The sequence below is a fragment of the Hippichthys cyanospilos genome, chromosome 3 (genome assembly GCF_059441005.1).
Source record: "Hippichthys cyanospilos isolate Australia breed blue-spotted pipefish chromosome 3, RoL_Hcya_1.0, whole genome shotgun sequence".
In the NCBI taxonomy this organism is placed as follows: Eukaryota; Metazoa; Chordata; class Actinopteri; order Syngnathiformes; family Syngnathidae; genus Hippichthys; species Hippichthys cyanospilos.
This window is the reverse complement of record NC_142371.1, coordinates 28,505,265-28,522,705: the sequence shown is the minus strand read 5'-3', so window position 1 is coordinate 28,522,705 and position 17,441 is coordinate 28,505,265. Positions and strand designations below refer to the sequence as shown.

The 17,441-nt window shown below is 40.9% G+C and overlaps 4 protein-coding genes across 4 annotated transcripts; 2 read left to right on the top strand and 2 right to left on the bottom strand.

The window, feature by feature from the left end:
- Nucleotides 1-90: 90 nt before the first annotated feature.
- LOC148426698 (trypsin-3-like) lies at nt 91-1,345 on the bottom strand. Its single transcript, XM_088409891.1, has 5 exons — nt 1,244-1,345; nt 996-1,158; nt 620-873; nt 411-547; nt 91-328 (listed from the first exon to the last, which is right to left on the bottom strand). The coding sequence occupies exons 1-5, from the start codon at nt 1,281-1,283 to the stop codon at nt 179-181; spliced, it is 744 nt and encodes a 247-aa protein (XP_088266017.1). The 5' UTR covers nt 1,284-1,345; the 3' UTR covers nt 91-178.
- A 2,605-nt stretch (nt 1,346-3,950) lies between these two features.
- On the bottom strand, nt 3,951-5,279 carry LOC148426697 (trypsin-3-like). The gene is made up of 5 exons (XM_088409452.1): nt 5,116-5,279; nt 4,880-5,042; nt 4,504-4,757; nt 4,295-4,431; nt 3,951-4,212 (listed from the first exon to the last, which is right to left on the bottom strand). The coding sequence occupies exons 1-5, from the start codon at nt 5,153-5,155 to the stop codon at nt 4,063-4,065; spliced, it is 744 nt and encodes a 247-aa protein (XP_088265578.1). The 5' UTR covers nt 5,156-5,279; the 3' UTR covers nt 3,951-4,062.
- Nucleotides 5,280-6,083: 804 nt separating this feature from the next.
- Nucleotides 6,084-13,406, top strand: LOC148426696 (uncharacterized). The gene is made up of 5 exons (XM_088409451.1): nt 6,084-6,240; nt 6,527-6,607; nt 7,729-8,081; nt 9,011-9,433; nt 10,791-13,406. Exons 3-5 carry the CDS (start codon nt 7,829-7,831, stop codon nt 11,591-11,593), a joined length of 1,479 nt encoding a protein of 492 aa, XP_088265577.1. The 5' UTR covers nt 6,084-6,240; nt 6,527-6,607; nt 7,729-7,828; the 3' UTR covers nt 11,594-13,406.
- Nucleotides 13,407-13,498: 92 nt separating this feature from the next.
- LOC148426695 (uncharacterized) lies at nt 13,499-16,779 on the top strand. The gene is made up of 4 exons (XM_088410926.1): nt 13,499-13,781; nt 14,800-15,651; nt 15,849-15,950; nt 16,334-16,779. The coding sequence occupies exons 1-3, from the start codon at nt 13,700-13,702 to the stop codon at nt 15,893-15,895; spliced, it is 981 nt and encodes a 326-aa protein (XP_088267052.1). The 5' UTR covers nt 13,499-13,699; the 3' UTR covers nt 15,896-15,950; nt 16,334-16,779.
- Nucleotides 16,780-17,441: the final 662 nt, after the last annotated feature.

Sequence of the window (17,441 nt, the reverse complement as noted above, 5' to 3'; positions counted from 1 at the left end):
TTTTCATATTCCACAAGGCAAATAAGGCCGCATAGAAAATATTGTTTCATTGACTTTCAAATATGTTTCATGTCAAATAATTCTGGAGTATCGCTTTTTCCTTTACACTTTATTTTCTTGAAACAGGTTACTGTACATGAAATGATTTATGGAATGACCGTTCCAACAAGAAACATCTTTAGTAGTTGGCCATGGTGGTGCGAATCCAAGAGTTGTAGTTGCAGACCTTGGCGTAGACACCAGGCTTGTTCCTCTCAGCGCAGCCGTAACCCCAGGACACGACACCCTGAAGGTAGCCGTTACACACCACAGGGCCACCGGAGTCTCCCTGCATAGGTACAACATACAACATATAAACATGAAAAGGCTCGATATGTTCAATTGAAAATTCCATATTTCTTTTCCCGTACCTGGCAGGAGTCTTTGCCTCCCTCAAGGAATCCAGCACAGAACATGTTGGAGGTGATCTGTCCAGGGTAGGAGTTCCTGCAGCTGCTGTCGCTCAGGATGGGGGCATCCAGGCACCTCAGGCGATCAGGGTAGTTGTCTGAAGACAAGGAGAGGACACCTGAGGCTTAATACATGGACAAGTGGTTGAGCAATGTAGGTTTTTACTGACTTCCGGAGCCGCTCATGTTGCCCCATCCGGAGACCAGACAGCGAGTGCCTGCGCCGGCGCAGCTGGAGGGAATGGCCACGGTGCGCACGTAGCTGTTGAGGGTGGCGGGCTTGCTCAGCTTGATCAGCATGATGTCGTTGTCCAGGTTGCGACTGCTGTATCTGGGGTGTTTGATGACTCTTGCGGAGTTGATGAACTGCTCCGTGCCCTCATTGACGGCGATGTTGTGCTCACCAAGACGCACCTGGATGCGGCTGCACAGAATAACGCGGCGTTCGTTCACTGCCACGGACGACTATAGATGTCAAAGATTCCTTGTGACTGGGATGGCCGTGACGGGACATGCAGAAGTACGATGTCAGCTATGTTCACGTACGACTTGTAGCAGTGAGCAGCAGACACCACCCAGGTGCTGGAGATCAGGGAACCGCCGCAGAAGTGGTAGCCAGCGTTCAGAGAGACCTGGTAGGGGACAGAGTTCTTTCTGCACTCGTATCCTCCAACGATCTTGTCGTCCTCATCGTCGATGGGAGCGGCATCTGTTAAAAAAATTATGTTATGTACGGGTGACCCTTTTACAAATGAATCAGTGATATAATATTGATATCCAAGGTGGAAACTTACAAGCCACTGCGAACAGAGCCAGAAGAATGAAAGCCTTCATCGTGAGTCCTGGTTGAACCTCAGTGTCTTTTCAGCTCCAGGGGCTTTTAAAGCAAAGTGCCAGGCTTCTATCTCACACGTGCTTCATTTTTCCATTCCCTTATCATCTCGACGTGTGTGAACGCACACCTGGCAAGCAACAGCCAAATTATTGATAATGTGAGCATCGGTCGAACTATAATGCCAGCATACGGAACGTAACTTTACCGAATGAGAAGCTGCACTTCATTAACTTTAGAAAAATTATTTCTTTATGAGTGAAACTAATATTCTTTAAGTGAAATGTAAGATAAAAACAACATGTTTGGCTGTACAGTAAGATGCATCTTGAAGATCTTATCTGGTGTGAGTTTTTCATCTGTACCAGCAATTATTTCATAATCAGTTTGATATTAATTTAAGGTAAAAATAAGTTTGATATAGTGTGAATACAAACTGTTTTGGGACATTAGTATACACTATAAAACATAGTAGTCTATTTAATGATGTTCACTTGTGAGTTCTCTTGAGTCTTATTACAGTATCTCTAACTAGTTTTGGATATTTAACTTGACTGATCTGATTCTCAAAAGTAAAACTTGCAGTATTTAATAATTTTGACTGTTTGAATTATTGCAGTCAAGAAATAAACAAAAGATTGCGTAATTCATTGAGCTAAAAAAAATCTCTTTTTGATCTCATCTAAATAAAACCTTTGCAAAACACTCGACCAGTTTTTTTTTTTTTTTTTTTTTTAAGATACATTGCGGTAATGTGGCAGATCAAAAGATTGATTCACAACAAAAAAGTGGCTTCAGTCTTTTTTTTTTTTTTAGAGATGCAGTGCAGTCGTAACCATTTTACCTTCTGCCATATTTGAGACAAACCTCAAGTGCTGGCTAAAATCTTTAGATTTGAAAATGACATCTAATCAGCATACAGAAAGCAAAGTCTGATTAAAAAATAAAAATTATTATTTAAAAAATGCATTAATTTTGACTAATTGATTGATCGCAGTTAATCTGTTAAACTGCCCATGTTGACTTCACCTGGCATTGTCAGTTAGTTGTAAAAAATATTTAAAAAAAAGGCAGAAGCAGTAGTTTGTGAGAAAAATAGGGCATCTTTTTTTGTCCTTCCTACTCCGCAACATGAGGTACTCTTCAAAGTATTTTGGAGTCATCATATGAACATGAAATTGGACCAGTTCTTGGCACTAATCCATGTTTTCAGAAATAAACTGGTTTAGAACTTTACAAGTTACATTTCTTGGTCTTGGAAGTCGAATTTTTACTTCACTGCTCCAACAGTCAAAACTGCCATATACAGTAGCTCTTTAAAACAAAATAGCTGTCAAAAGTTTATTTCCCATTTGTTTGGGATTGTATCATAGATTCTCAATTATATTTGAACTATGTAACTTTTTAGTCCTGCTCAAGCAAAACATTAGCAGATTTAGACAGCGTGCATATTATTTAATCGTTTGTTTATTTGTTTGTTTTTCCAAAATTCTCACCCTTGAATTTTGGTATTAAATTCAGGTGAAACCTTATGCTGAGGCTTTATAACTTTGTGTTTAAAATAAATGTTTTATGCCTTAAAAGAAATGTTGTGGAAATATGGAGTTATAGTTTTGTAATTGTTCAGACAGAACAGTGGACGCCTGGTTAGAGCATTTGCCTCAGTACCGGGGGCACGGGTTTGATTCCTAGCTCTGGCTTTCCTGTGTGGCGTTAGCACGTTCTCCCTGTGCTTGTGTAGGTTTTCTCCAGGTTCTGCGGTTTCCTCTCACATTCCAGAAGCATGCATGCAAGCTATATCGGACACTCAAAATTGCCATTAGACGTGTTTGTATGGTAGTTAGTCCTTTATGTGCCTCGGAATTGGCTGGCAACCAGTGCAGGCTGTGCCTAGCCTACTGCCCGAAGTCAGCTGGAATACGTTCCAGCATGCCTACGGTCCTTGAGGATAAGCTGTTACGATGGATGGTATCTTTATAACAAGACTATCCAAGGTGAAACGCATTTCGAGTGAAATCCTCAAACTATACTCAACTCTGGTAATGCGATTTACACAAGGTGTTTTACTTGGAGGCCAGCAGTTTTGTAATGTATTGAGGTTTTTTGAATTCTTTTTTAATCTTTCAATTATATATTTTTCCATAAGCCTACAATTTGCTCATTTAATCAAACAACTTTGCTCCTAATATTTTCTTTATTTTCTTCATAAGTTACCTCCTACTTTTTAATGCTTGAATATTTATTATCATGTGTAATTTTTAATGAACACAAACATTTTCTTTACATTTCATGCGCTCATCTTTTTTCTCTTCGTGTAACCTGATGGATGGGCTCTGAAAGCCTTGACAAATGATTGTGTTCTCATTCATTACCTCTGACAACTATAGACGTCAAAGGTCCATTTGAACTGAGTTAACATATTGACTTGGTGTCTATCGCTGCCAATGAGTATTAGTTAGTAATTAGTTAATAATGCATTCAGCAATAGATTACTTCATGTGTACATCCTCGGTATGGGATATGCCTGAAAATGTTACTTTACCATCCTGTTTCCTGCCGCAAAAGCTGGTTTCACCTTTTTTTGTGTGCAGAATTTATACTTGCCTTTGCTCATCTGAGCACGTTAAATGGCAACGCAGGGTCACTTTGAAAAATATTGCAATTTCAAGTCATTATAGGAAGTGTTTATTGCATAAGCAGCTTTACATATGCAGTATTGTTGTACTATATACTGTATTTAACACAAGGAGCGATGGTATAGCGACAACAAAGTTCAACACTTTAGTAGTTGGCCATGGTGGTGCGAATCCAGGAGTTGTAGTTGCAGACCTTGGCGTAGACACCAGGCTTGTTCCTCTGAGCGCAGCCGTAACCCCAGGACACGACACCCTGAAGGTAGCCGTTACACACCACAGGGCCACCGGAGTCTCCCTGCATAGGTACAACATACAACACATAAACATACAAAGGCTCGATATGTTGAATTGAAAATCCAATGTTTCTTTTCCCGTACCTGGCAGGAGTCTTTGCCTCCCTCAAGGAATCCAGCACAGAACATGTTGGAGGTGATCTGTCCAGGGTAGGAGTTCCTGCAGCTGCTGTCGCTCAGGATGGGGGCATCCAGGCACCTCAGGCGATCAGGGTAGTTGTCTGAAGACAAGGAGAGAACACCTGAGGCTTAATACATGGACAAGTGGTTGAGCAACGTAGGTTTTTACTGACTTCCGGAGCCGCTCATGTTGCCCCATCCGGAGACCAGACAGCGAGTGCCTGCGCCGGCGCAGCTGGAGGGTATGGCCACGGTGCGCACGTAGCTGTTGAGGGTGGCGGGCTTGCTCAGCTTGATCAGCATGATGTCGTTGTCCAGGTTGCGACTGCTGTATCTGGGGTGTTTGATGACTCTAGCGGAGTTGATGAACTGCTCCGTGCCCTCATTGACGGCGATGTTGTGCTCACCAAGACGCACCTGGATGCGGCTGCACAGAATAACGCGGCGTTCGTTCACTGCCACGGACGACTATAGATGTCAAAGATTCCTTGTGACTGGGATGGCCGTGAAGGGACATGCAGAAGTACGATGTCAGCTATGTTCACTTACGACTTGTAGCAGTGAGCAGCAGACACCACCCAGGTGCTGGAGATCAGGGAACCGCCGCAGAAGTGGTAGCCAGCGTTCAGAGAGACCTGGTAGGGGACAGAGTTCTTTCTGCACTCGTATCCTCCAACGATCTTGTCGTCCTCATCGTCGATGGGAGCAGCAACTGGAATGCAAGCGAAACATTTTTATCCCGTAGGAAAAATAAAAATGTCCACAGAAGCTTAGCGAATACTCACAAGCTGCAGCGCACAAGGCAAGGATGATGAAGTACTTCATGACTGTGTTCAGAAGCCAGTGGACCAACACAGTGGAGGAACAGGATTGTGGGGTTTTTATACTTATAAACTGTCTACACTGTCAAATCTTTATCTGAGACCTGCTCAAGGACTTTCCCATGTGCTGTGCAAAATGATTAAACATTATCCCACCTGGGAAGTGCACCAGCATGCTCTAAACTCTTTTCCAAGGGTCTGTTCTAAATGGATGCAGATGTAAATTGCATTGAACACTGAAAAAAAGAATATAGAACCAACCTGATAGGTTTGAACATTCATTCCCAACTTTATGTTTGAACAAAAATTACATTTAACTCATTCACACTCAGTAAATCTTTTACAGATTTGGCTGTCAATTCCCAGGAAAGGTGAGTAAGTCAAATGTGAAATTTATTTACTCACTACAAACAATGCATTTCTGATTTTGAACATGCCAGCAGCGTAGAGTGACAGGTGGAATAATTATTCACTGCCAGCCCAGTTCAGTGATAGTGGTCAATTTGAATGAGTTAGATTAAATATAGTGAATTAATGAAAAATTGGAAAGAAAATAAACAGTAATTAAGAGAAATCACTTACTACCTAAACAAAGTTTCATATACATTTTATCTTTCATCAAGGCTCGTGGTTTATAAGTACATAAATTCAAACAAGTCTTGGAAATCAAAGATATTTTTACCTATACATAATTTCCTTAAATACAATAAAGTTCTTTATTACATACTGGGGCTATTTATTCTTATGTCCCTGATAACTTTTTGCAAAATTACAGATTGTGTAATGTGCTGAGTAGAAAACAAATAATGTACCTATTTGGTAGGTAAACAGACATTATACCATGTACTTTTAGTACAGTTAAAGACCTAAAGCAGTATTTCTACTTGTACCCAAGTACTTTTTAATTTATCAGAGCTCTAATCTATGTTTTTACGCCCCAGTAAATGACCTAACCGTGATTGGCGCGCTGCCAATGACGTCAACAAAGTGCGACCGTTCCTGGTTTGTGTATCCGCCGCCGTGCTAACAACAACTACGCCGATTGTGTTGTGCTTCCCCCTTCTCTCCTCCGCGCGTCGTTGTCATGAGGTAGGAATAACACTACTTTTAATATTTTATATAAGAAAGATATATGGATGGTACTTTGTGACACGGTTTAACCCGCGCCTTTTGCGAAACGCTTGTTAGCTAGTGGCTAGCTTCTTCCTGGCTCTTGTCAACGACTGGCCAGTGCGCAACCGTTCGGATCGTGGTGTGGTTCGAACTGAGCATCAATGCGATGGAGCGCAAACATCAATAACGCGGGATATTATAAGATTGTTTGTGTTGGTGGTACGTTTGTTAAGCGTGTCACGTCTGTTTGTTGTTTTTTTAGCGTCGGAGGGGACCCTCAGGCTGGGATGATGCCTCTCTGTCAAAACAGCTGGGCGGTCAGATGAACACGACACTTGCTTATGTAAATACATTGTACTAACGCACGGAGGTTACAAAATAGGTTCTAGGTCCTTTATATTGGCTGGTCGGAGTAAGAATATAATCCTAAAACGAACGTACAATCTTTTGTACAATCTCAATGTATTTTGTGTGCTTTATTATTGTTTATTTTTGTACTGTGTTGATGCATTGGCCATATTTTAAGGAACCACATTTCTGCGAGTGTAATAAATAATGCCGTATATACAATTGCAAGTATCAAATAAGCTCCCAAGAATTTCCGATTGAATCCCATTGCTTGGTATTTGAACATTTTTCTAAATACGATATCATAAACTTGAATAATGTATTTAGTTTTCATTGGGAAATTAGTAGTGCTTTAAACTCTGTTCTGTTTCTACAATGACGGATACAATGTAGGAGTTTCTTGAAATAACACAACTGTTTTGGTGGCACACCACCTGAGGTAGATGCTGCATTTGGTACTAATGCATTCAATTGCAAGTTGTTCCACCGCTGAATACCACAACTGTCATGTCGCCATAATAGAATCCATCAGCACTATGTAAATACACATTACAATAGTATAACACAACACAATATAACAGCATACATGTGTACATCGTATGCCATCAAGACAAAAAAAAAGAAGACAAAAATGTACAGCATTTAAATTAATTACAGCCTTACCATGGATGCTGATTATTATGTTTTAAGGTGTGCAGATCATGACACTTGTAATTTTGCAAATAGAACTTTGTTTGCCCTGGCCAACCAACCAATCCGAGGGCAGAAAAATGGCCCGTGTGGATAATTTTGAAATCTGCTTTGTTGAAAACGCAGTCATGTTGCTAATATAGTTTTAAGTAACATGAACCGTCACGACTGATTCTGAAGGACCTGGGTATGTTAGCGTGGCAGAACATAGAAGCTGAAATCTGAATGGACAAAAAAAATAAAATAAAAATCTTCGTCTTTACTATTAGGAGCAGTGCAACCAAAAGAAACACTATGAAATGTCAATTCACTAAAGAATCAATATGAATAGCATTGATCAAGTATTATAATTTAGGTTGTGAAAATGATTGCTAATTAGCCTTGACCCTCCACCGCTTACAGTCCAGTGAGTTTACCATGTCTTAGTATCTGCAGCGATAGCCTGATCCGGTGTTAATGGGGCTCCGCTCGTCAGCACCAGAATTGACCGCCCAGTCAGTTCTACGCTAAAACTGGCCCCCAACCCATGACGGAGTACTGCGAGGACGGGGGACTGCTGTATGAGCAATCTCCCATGCACATCAAAGTGGAGTCTCCCGAGGGACATTCTGCAGGGGGGGCTTCTGACAACGGCTTCCCCAGGGATGACGACGACTCGGAGGGCAGCTGTGACCAGAGCAATGGACCGCGCGGGGGGTTGCCCTTCAACGTAGTAGTGGTGCACCCCAAACTCATGGCGCCCAGCATGTCTTCAGATGACCTATTGTCCATCGAACAAAGTAAGCCGTGATGGCATTTTTTAAACTTTTTTTTTCTACCACAATGGACTAATTGAGGTACAACTAGTCCATTGTGTAGGGAAAACATTAATATTTCATTTAAATTAAATGTATGCATTTTCCCCCTCAATTTGTAACTGTTTCATAGGATTCATAACTCAAGGTAGCTCCTTTATCTGTTGATTTTGGTATTGGGCTCAGTAGACTGTATTGGGCTCAGACAGTATTTTCTGGTGTGATCCGTGATCTTTAAAAAAAAAAAAAAAAAAAAAAATATATATATATATAACTAGTCTGAACAAAGTAATCTCACATTTTTCACTCCTTTTCTTCTCATAGTTGTTCTATCTTCACTCTCCTTTAACAAGCCTTCACGTTCCTATTCCTGCTAATTCTTCCTGTCATGATTGTTGCCGAGCTTTGCTCACATACACTTCTGCCACCCAGTGGCTGCTCTTTTTTTTGTATTGCATTAAATGACTTGAAGCTCCCGCTACATCAGATACCAGAGAGTCCCCCCCCCCAAAAAAAAAAAAAAAAAAAAAAAAAAACGTGGAATCACGTTGTTGGAATGAAACGCAGTAGTCTTAGGACATATTACTATGTTTTTGGTACAAAGTTAATCAACAAGTGATCAATTATCCAATGAAATCGACAACAATTTTCAGAATCAAGAAATTATTTATAAGTCATTGTTAAACTTATGATGTTCCTTAAATGCTGTTTAGTCGTTATTTTTATTCACTAAACAATACCAAGTAAACACCATTGATTGGTTACTAAGCAGTAATCGTGGAAAAATCTGGTTTGACAATGTATCTGATTAATCAAACGGATAATTGACAGAATAATCAATTTACAGATGTTTGATCACGACAGTTCAATAGTGAATTAATGAAGCATCCATCCTTGAATATTTCCCCCCACAGACAGAGCTATGTCAGCTGCACTGGCTGCCAATGGCGCAGGCAAAAGAAAAAGTCGCTTCAGCGGTGCGGAGCTGGAGGTGTTAGTGTCCGAGGTAACGCGGTGTGAAGGAGAGCTGTTCGGCCCGGCGGGGAGGCTCCGGCGGCGCGAGAGGGAGCGCATATGGGCGGGAATCCTCGAGAGGGTCAACGCCGTGTCCAGGGTTCCGCGTACGCTTCGGGAGGTCAAAAAGCGTTGGGATGACCTCAAGAGACGCAACGGCGGCCGGCTGGCGGACGCCCGCCACCGAAGCTGGTCTCTACCCTCTAGCAGAACTTCGATGCTTGGACAATCTTCTCAATCCAGTCCCAGACTTCAACACGGCAAGCAAAAGCAAAGCTCCCGACCGAAGCCCACTTTCACATGCTTTCCTGAGTCAGACACAGGTAAACACTTGCCCTGTTCCATTTTAAAGGAGTTTGATGTCGCTGAATCTAAAAATGACCTCGTTTTCTCTTAAATGGTGGCTTTATTTGTTTTTTCAAGCATGTCCATACAATATTCTTTCATTTTTATCCAGTATCATGAACAACGGAAATTGTTATTGCAGGGACCCTTTTCATATCTAATTGGTAATTGATGCATCACTCTTTTAACAGTTTTCCAACTATAAGCCTCTCAAAGCACTTTACAATGACAACTGAAGGAAGAGTACCTTGCTCAAAGTCACATTGGACACTTGGAAAAGTAGACTATATCAGCAAAATACAAATGTTTAAACAGCTGACGTCTATACACAAATATTCTAAGTTCATTTTGTAAACTGTCAAGCACATAGATTCATTTTCCAAACCGCTTATCCTGACTAGGGTCACATTTACTTATTTTGCTATTTCCCTGCAGAAAATAATATATAGTTTGTCAATTTGATAACTTTATTATTTTCCCTGTACAAATAATACCTTTAAAATGCATATTGTCACTTGTTGATTGAAAATGAAATTAGGTGCTCGTTTAATGACAAGTCATGGCTCAGCTTGCACGCAGCACATGATCAAACTCAGAAAACAGGTGAACTGTAATTTGTTGCTGGCACTGAGCAACGACGATGTCATCCTCAGTTGATAGTAAGTGGCAAAATGTTTTTTTTTAAACGTATTAATTGTAGGCCTACATGGAAATTATGAAGCTATTGAAGTAATTAGAAAACATGTTTTTTATAGCTAAATAACTCAAATATCCTTTTTCGTCAATTAAGTTGATTGATTAGAACCAATTCAAAGAAATGTACGTCTTTATATTAGGCAAAATTACTCAGAAATGTGTGTGGGGGTGGGGGGTGGACAGTGTAATATTTCCCCTCCAATAATAAGGTAGTTATCTGATTTTTAAAATCATTTGTCTTTTCAGATATGGTTGCTTGATTTTTTTCTTTCTTTTTTACTTCAGTGACCTTCAGTGGCCATCTATTGAAAAACAACTTATGAAGTGTGGTCTCTGAGTACAAAGCCTACTGTTCACACTATTCATAAAGTAGGACCCACGGGGCAGACCTCACTTGAATAAATTGATGAATGTGGATTTTTTTAAGATGAGAAGAAAAACTAGAAAACAATATCAGAATAATTTTTGAAAAAAATTTAAAAAAAAAACAAAATAAATAAAAAGCGAACCGCTCCTGACAAAGAGTTTCTGACCTCAAAATCGAGTGGGAAGAAGTCTAGACTTTGTTATTCCTACCCCTTCTCTGTATTTCATAACCACCACTTGCTTAGAGCACCTCTTTGATTTTCCTGCTTTCAGGATTTGGAGGGGAGGGCTCTGAGAAAGACGCTTTAGACAAGGACGACGACAATCCGGAGCACGAGAGAGATGTCGGGGTTCCCGACTGCGAAGACGAAGACAACAGCATGGAAGACAAACTGGGCCTGGGGTTAGGTCTGGGCATCGGCGCCCCTCCGGCCTCGGAGCGATGGCTGCCTCCCTCGCCCTTGTACAGCGCCCCTTTCCTCAACGGCAGCCCGGAGCCCGGCAGTCCCCAGCCGTCGCTCGGAGCGCATCCGGGTCCGCTGGAAGCTCCGCCGCGTGGCTCCTGGCTCGAAGATGAGCTGCGAGGGTTGGGAGAGGCGGCGATCCAACTGGGGAATCGCGTGGACAAGAGCTTGCGGGAATTCGCAGACTGCTTCAGGCAGGACATGAGAACGCTGGTAGCGTCGCAAGAGGCGTTGGCCCTCAGTCTCCAGCAAAACAATGTTCTTCTGCAAAGGCTGCTGGGAGTGCTGGAGGCGCAACAGCAGCAACAGCAACGTGTGCACCAAACGCAATACCCGCAGGCGCCGCTGCAGCAGCAGCAACACATTGAACAGCAGCTACAGCAACAAAACGACGTACCGCAGCACATGGTACAACAGCAACAACACAAACTACATCAGCTTCAGCTCACTCAACATTCAGACAGTCCTTCGGCCGGAACCTTGGTTCCTTCGCCGTCCTCGCCTGACCTACAAGCCACTTTTCCCTCGCAACCACCCGCAGGTGTGAACGGGTGCGCGCAGAAACCGCGGCGAGGAAGAGCTTTCGATCACAGGCGCAGGAGGCGACGCTGAGAACGGAAGGGACCTGGTGGTGGTGAAAAAGCACACACTTTTGCGTACTTGATCAACAAGGATGTGACAGTTTTTCTGTCGCTACAGTATTTGGAGTTACACTTCAGAAATACATTGCACTTAAAAGTTGTCCTTAGAACTATTAGTCGTGGGTTTATAGGGTGGCCTTAAATATAATTGTACTGTACATATTCTTATGCTATAAAACCTGAAAAGTTTGAGTTGAAGAACAACTTGATCCTTTTAGACAGATTTTTTTCCCAGTCCAGAATTTACTGGAGGTGCTGGTGTCTACGTGCTTTTCAATAGAGCTTGTAATGTAAAGACAACATCATTATGTAATGATATTTCAAACTTTTGGGGAGTGGTGTGGTTAAAACTAGGGCTGAATGAGAGAAAAATGATCTAATTGCATATTTTTCTTCAATCTTGCAATTTCATGATGCATTTTTCAAGGTCCTCGGAAGTGTACTTTTTTAAACTACCAAAACATAGAATAAAATTTGTATCACAATAAACTAATAGATTTATTATACTTACTGCAAATGTTTTGGTCTCATAGATTAGGCCTATGCAAAAAATCCTGGATCCTGACATTTAGCTACTTCATTGATAATTGTTTATCTATTAAGCACTTTGACTTGCAGTCTTTCAAGCAGTCATTACAAGTTCCCAAAATGCAATCAAACGTGTGGCATCATGAATCAGATTAATCAGATTTCAACAATAATGCAAACATCTGTGACTTAAGAATGTGAACTTTTCATGAAACAATTATATGTGAATAATTGTAAGAATATACTATTATTATTATCATTTTTTTAAACCTTGCCAACCCTAATTGCCACCCTTCTAAATTGCAGCTTTTGCAATTTGTTGATTTGGATTTGGCTTATTCTTCATGCCTAGTAACCAACCATATTATTCCCAGGAAGTTTGGGATATTAAGCTTTTAGGTGAAATTTCAAGAGGAACCTACAGCACACTATAACCTTTACACGTGAAATTCATTCGAGCATTTCTCAACGTTTGAACAGACATATTCAACCTTTCAATGCTTCAGTACATTATCTTTAAACGGCCGTTCTCTAACAAGGAGCTGATGCAAAATTTGCAACGGGAATTGATGGCTGATCAAAATTGGAATGATCGTTCAGGTGTTGACATCATTGGACCAAGATATTCTACAAGAAAGTGGCCACAAAGTTTTTAGTGTCATAAGCAGTTTACAAAAGAGCTGCAGATTGGAAGAGTCACAGAAAGGCACAGAATTGTATGTTGTTTGTTATTGAATGGCCCAAACACCTGATGTGAAGCCAATCAAATGTGGAGTTTAATGTTTATGTGCGTTTGCCCGTAAAGGTTACAGTGCGTTTAGATTCATCCAGAATTTTCACCCTGCAGCCGAATATGCCTAAGTGTTTGTGCGTATTGTATATTGTACTTCAAATACTATTGTAACTACCCGCTGATGTACAGTATGCCTGTGTTTTAACAGTTTCATGGAGGTGTTTTTTCCGGATTTGGAAACACAATAAAATGTCCTGCGTTCATTGAGTTCTGAGACAAAAAAATAGTATTTGTTAAAGTCTGCTGCTTTAGCATCACAGTCGGTTTGAGTCCAAATCGTCAGGTGGAATTTCATTGGAGCCTATGTAAATCTGTAGGGCAATTATATTCCTGCATGCAATGCGATTTGTGTGTAGATTGTTGTCTAAAGCCGCACATTACTATCATATTTATAGTTTTGCACAAGCTATATTTTGTAGATATATAATGTATTAACAAATAAAAGTAAAACTGGTTGATCATCTATGGACTTTTGATGTTACCTGCAATGATTTTAAATACCTTTAGTTTGAAATCTCGGCACGCACCAAAACGTCATTTCCGCTGTGAGGAAATGACGGCTCCCAAACCCTTACCACAGGCTCCGAGGCACCGCAACTTCCTGACCGAATAAGTCCCGAGTGAGGAAACCCCTTTCCAGGCTGCAAAATTGATAATAGAAGCGCCTCGGACCAGATGTAAGAAAATCCTATTTAAACCACTCGGCGAACATGCACTGACGACGATAACAACCCATGTAATCTTTCGGAGCTAAAAATGGCCGAATCACCTGAAAGCGAGAGACGGCGGACCTTTGACTTTTCCGAGTCCGAATACGAGGAAGATTCGGAAGAAAATGGTACGTAATTTGTAATATTGTATTTTAGCTTAACGGTAAAATAGCTCGAGTCTTCAAGCTAACCCAAACTTTGCCTCATGTCTGGTGTTGGGGTATTATGTGTACATACCTTGTTAGGACTACCAACGATCCTAATAAACAACACGTAATTATCACTTTCTCGATAAATAATTCACAATTCAAGTAAGCAAAGTTATGTCTTTTTTGCTCAAAAAATATGCAATGTTAGGCGAATTGGCTAATAACAGACTTCAGTGAAAACACGGAAGAAACATGAAAAATACATCTTATATTCATGGTGTTGTAACGCTACCACACACACACACCGTGGTGAATAACAACAACAAAATATTAAACCAATAACAAACATAAATTGATCTGGAGCATTAGCACAGGTGCATCAATGGCTTGACGTTTTAACCCTAAGAAAAAGATTTAAAGCATTTTGATGATTATCTTTTGCTAATTACATTTATCATTATTGTGATTTGGAAAAAAAAAATATTGACAGCAATTTAAAAATTGTAAGACCTTTTGCCAGACTTGGCCAATGAGGACGCCACTGCACCACTTGGTGTCTTGGATGTGCAATAGCACTTCACAGGGCAAAAGCAAAGCTTGTTCCCTGTCGCCATACATACATACCATTGCGCCATTTCAGAATGACTATTCTGGAAGGATGGCTAAAACGTTTAAATAACAGGATGTAGTTGTTGAGGCACAACTTAATAACTATATGTTTAAAACATGCATGAGATGAAATGTGTTTTTAACAGTTTCAAGGCCGAATATCAACAAAATCACACAAAGATCAAACTTAAAACTCATTTAATCAGTTACAGAATGCAGTGTATAAATATGGTTCAAGAGAACAAAGCAATATATATATATATATATATATATATATATATATATATATATATATGTTCTTTAGGTTATATTAAAGTTCAATGTTGTATAATATTCTCACAAGTAAATTATGATTAGAATAAAATGGTCCACTCATTTCAATCTTCAGCTTTAGAGACTACTGGGAGAGTGCTCCCACAAAAGCAAGCGGTTTCCGATGCGGAGGGAAATCATGGGAAGATTGATGGATCAAGCGCGCCGAAAAAACGTTCCGAGGATGCAGCAGCAGAAGACGAGTACTCGATAGAGTATGAGATTACAGATCACGGTGAGACTGACAAAGTGCGGGACATTGATTCAACAGAGAAGGATAAGAAGTTTCGTTTGGTGTGCAAGGAGTGTGGAACATCCTTCCCTCATCGTGAGATGTTCTCCCTCCACCGCCACTATCATGCACACAAGGATGAACTTGTTCCCCTCATCTGTTTAGAATGCGGCCTTTCCTTTAAAGACCACCACAGCCTCAACAAACACAAAAACCTGCATAAAGAGGAGCCAAAGAACGAGGAGGAAACTCGTTTTCAGTGTGCGGCTTGTGAGAAGTTTTTCCCTACGGCGCCCAAACTGAGGCGTCACGAATGTGACGATACAGATGAGAAACCCTATCATTGTACACTGTGCCGCAAAGAGTTCTTAGTAAGGTGTGCTGTCGCCAAGCACATGCTAAACCACTCGGTAGAGGACAACTGGACGTGCAAGGAATGCGGTCAAAGCTTTTCAAGCTACAGGACAATGCGCTGCCACCAGCGATGTCACCCTGTCCTCAAACCCTACAAATGTCCTGAGTGCGGAATGACTTTTACACACACGTCTGTCATGGAAGCCCACCGGAGCAAGCACGGCGAGCGATTACGCTCTTTCCTGTGTCCCATTTGCGGTAAGACCTTCACGTACAGGAGTCTCTTTCAACAGCGTCAGAACTTAGACGCCAGTGAAAGGCCATTCCGCTGTCCCGATTGTGGTAAGAATTGTTTCTTTGTTCAAAAAAGTAAAGGCATACTGGCCCAAACTTAGACTGCTATAAGTTAACCCTCATTCCTCTACTAAGCAGACTACCATAGCAGACCTTCTGCACTCATACAAGTGCTGCCAAGGAAAGAGAATACACATCAGAATGATGAAACAAAACTCACTCTTAACTCTTGCAACTGTCTCCAGAAAAGCAGCTGGCCAGCCAATCTGAGAGATCACATGCAATTTCGTGACGTGGAGTCGGAGTACCATGAGAAAAGCGTCCAACCACACCCAGAAACTGAAAAGGTTTGAAACAAATAGTGCTTATTGCAATAAGTTCAAAATGACACATTGAAAACCCCCAAGTAGGCTACCTAGTGCAAGATTCGGGCAAAGTGTTGGTTTATGTACAGCACCTGATGCATTCAATCGCTCAAATCGGCTCGGGGGCCTGTGCCTGTTGATAATGTGTTCAAATTGGCTGAAAGACAGGGATGGCGTAGATTTCGGCGCCTCAAAAGAATTCAAAATAAACACAAGAACAAATAGTCTATTATGACTAGGATTTCTGACAGCCGGATAAGTGTAATTATAGTGTGGGGTATACCTGCTAATTGTTTTGATTCTATTGTTGGAGATCAATGCCTTAGATTTTGATAATTGTACTAATAAAAAATGTATTTGATCAGGTGTGCAGGTTTGGAAGGAGGAGGACGGATCCAAGAACAATCTAGTGGGTAAGGATGATGACAATCCAGAGCACCAAAGAGATGTTGGGTCCTTACTCATCATGGAAGCATAGAAGACAAACTTGGTCCAGGATTTGATCTTTTCATCAAAGTCTCTTCGACCTCGCACTGTTAAAGCTGCCCACCTCCCTACTGCACTGCTCTTTTTCTGAAGGAGAAGCCTGGAGTTTTTAACTCTGAGCACAACAGGGTACATGAAAGCCCCCTCTGACAAGCAGGGCAACGCAAACATTAAAATAGTACCACCATTTTGATTTTGTAGGGGCTTAGTTGTGTTATCAAGAGAAGTACATTTTCATCACTTGGTACACTTGTTGCACAGAGTGCAATCAAGCTACCCCAACAAAACAAAATATCTCAAATAAAGATGACAAAAACTTACACAACATTGAATGAAGGAGTTTTTCAGTGACCAATGAACAAGAAAGGTTCACTACCACAACACAAAGTACAGCAACACAAGCTAAATCAGCTACAGCTCATTCTGCATTCAAACAGCCCCTTAGTTGGAGCCACGGTTCCATCTTGAGTTCTTAGATTATCGAGAACTGCATATTGCTATCATCTTTTTCATTTTACCCAAACTATTTTGTACATATGACCGATAATGAAGTGCAAATAAATGTAGACCTGGTTGGTGTCATAAGGAACATTAATGGAGAGTGTCACCAAGCCTTAGGTTTGGGTTTTGAAGCACTGCTGGAATTTTACATTTTGTCTCTAGGTTTTTTCTGAGTGGGCTTGCTTTTTCACACATTTTAACAACATAGGTTAATTGACGACTGAGTGCAGAAAGCATGGGTTCTAGAGCTTTTAAGTAAATTAATTACATTTTGCAAAGCAATTAAATTTTGTTCCACTGGTAAAAAAAAAAAAAGTCAAATTGCTGCACACTAAATCAATTTCAAAGCAACATTTTTTTGTGTGCGCATGCTGCTTCTCATATGATGTATGCATGTGTGAAAAAGACACTTTGCTGCAAATAATTTAATTATATACACCACCTCGCACTCCAAATTCTCCCGGAGAAAACATTGGAAGACATCAG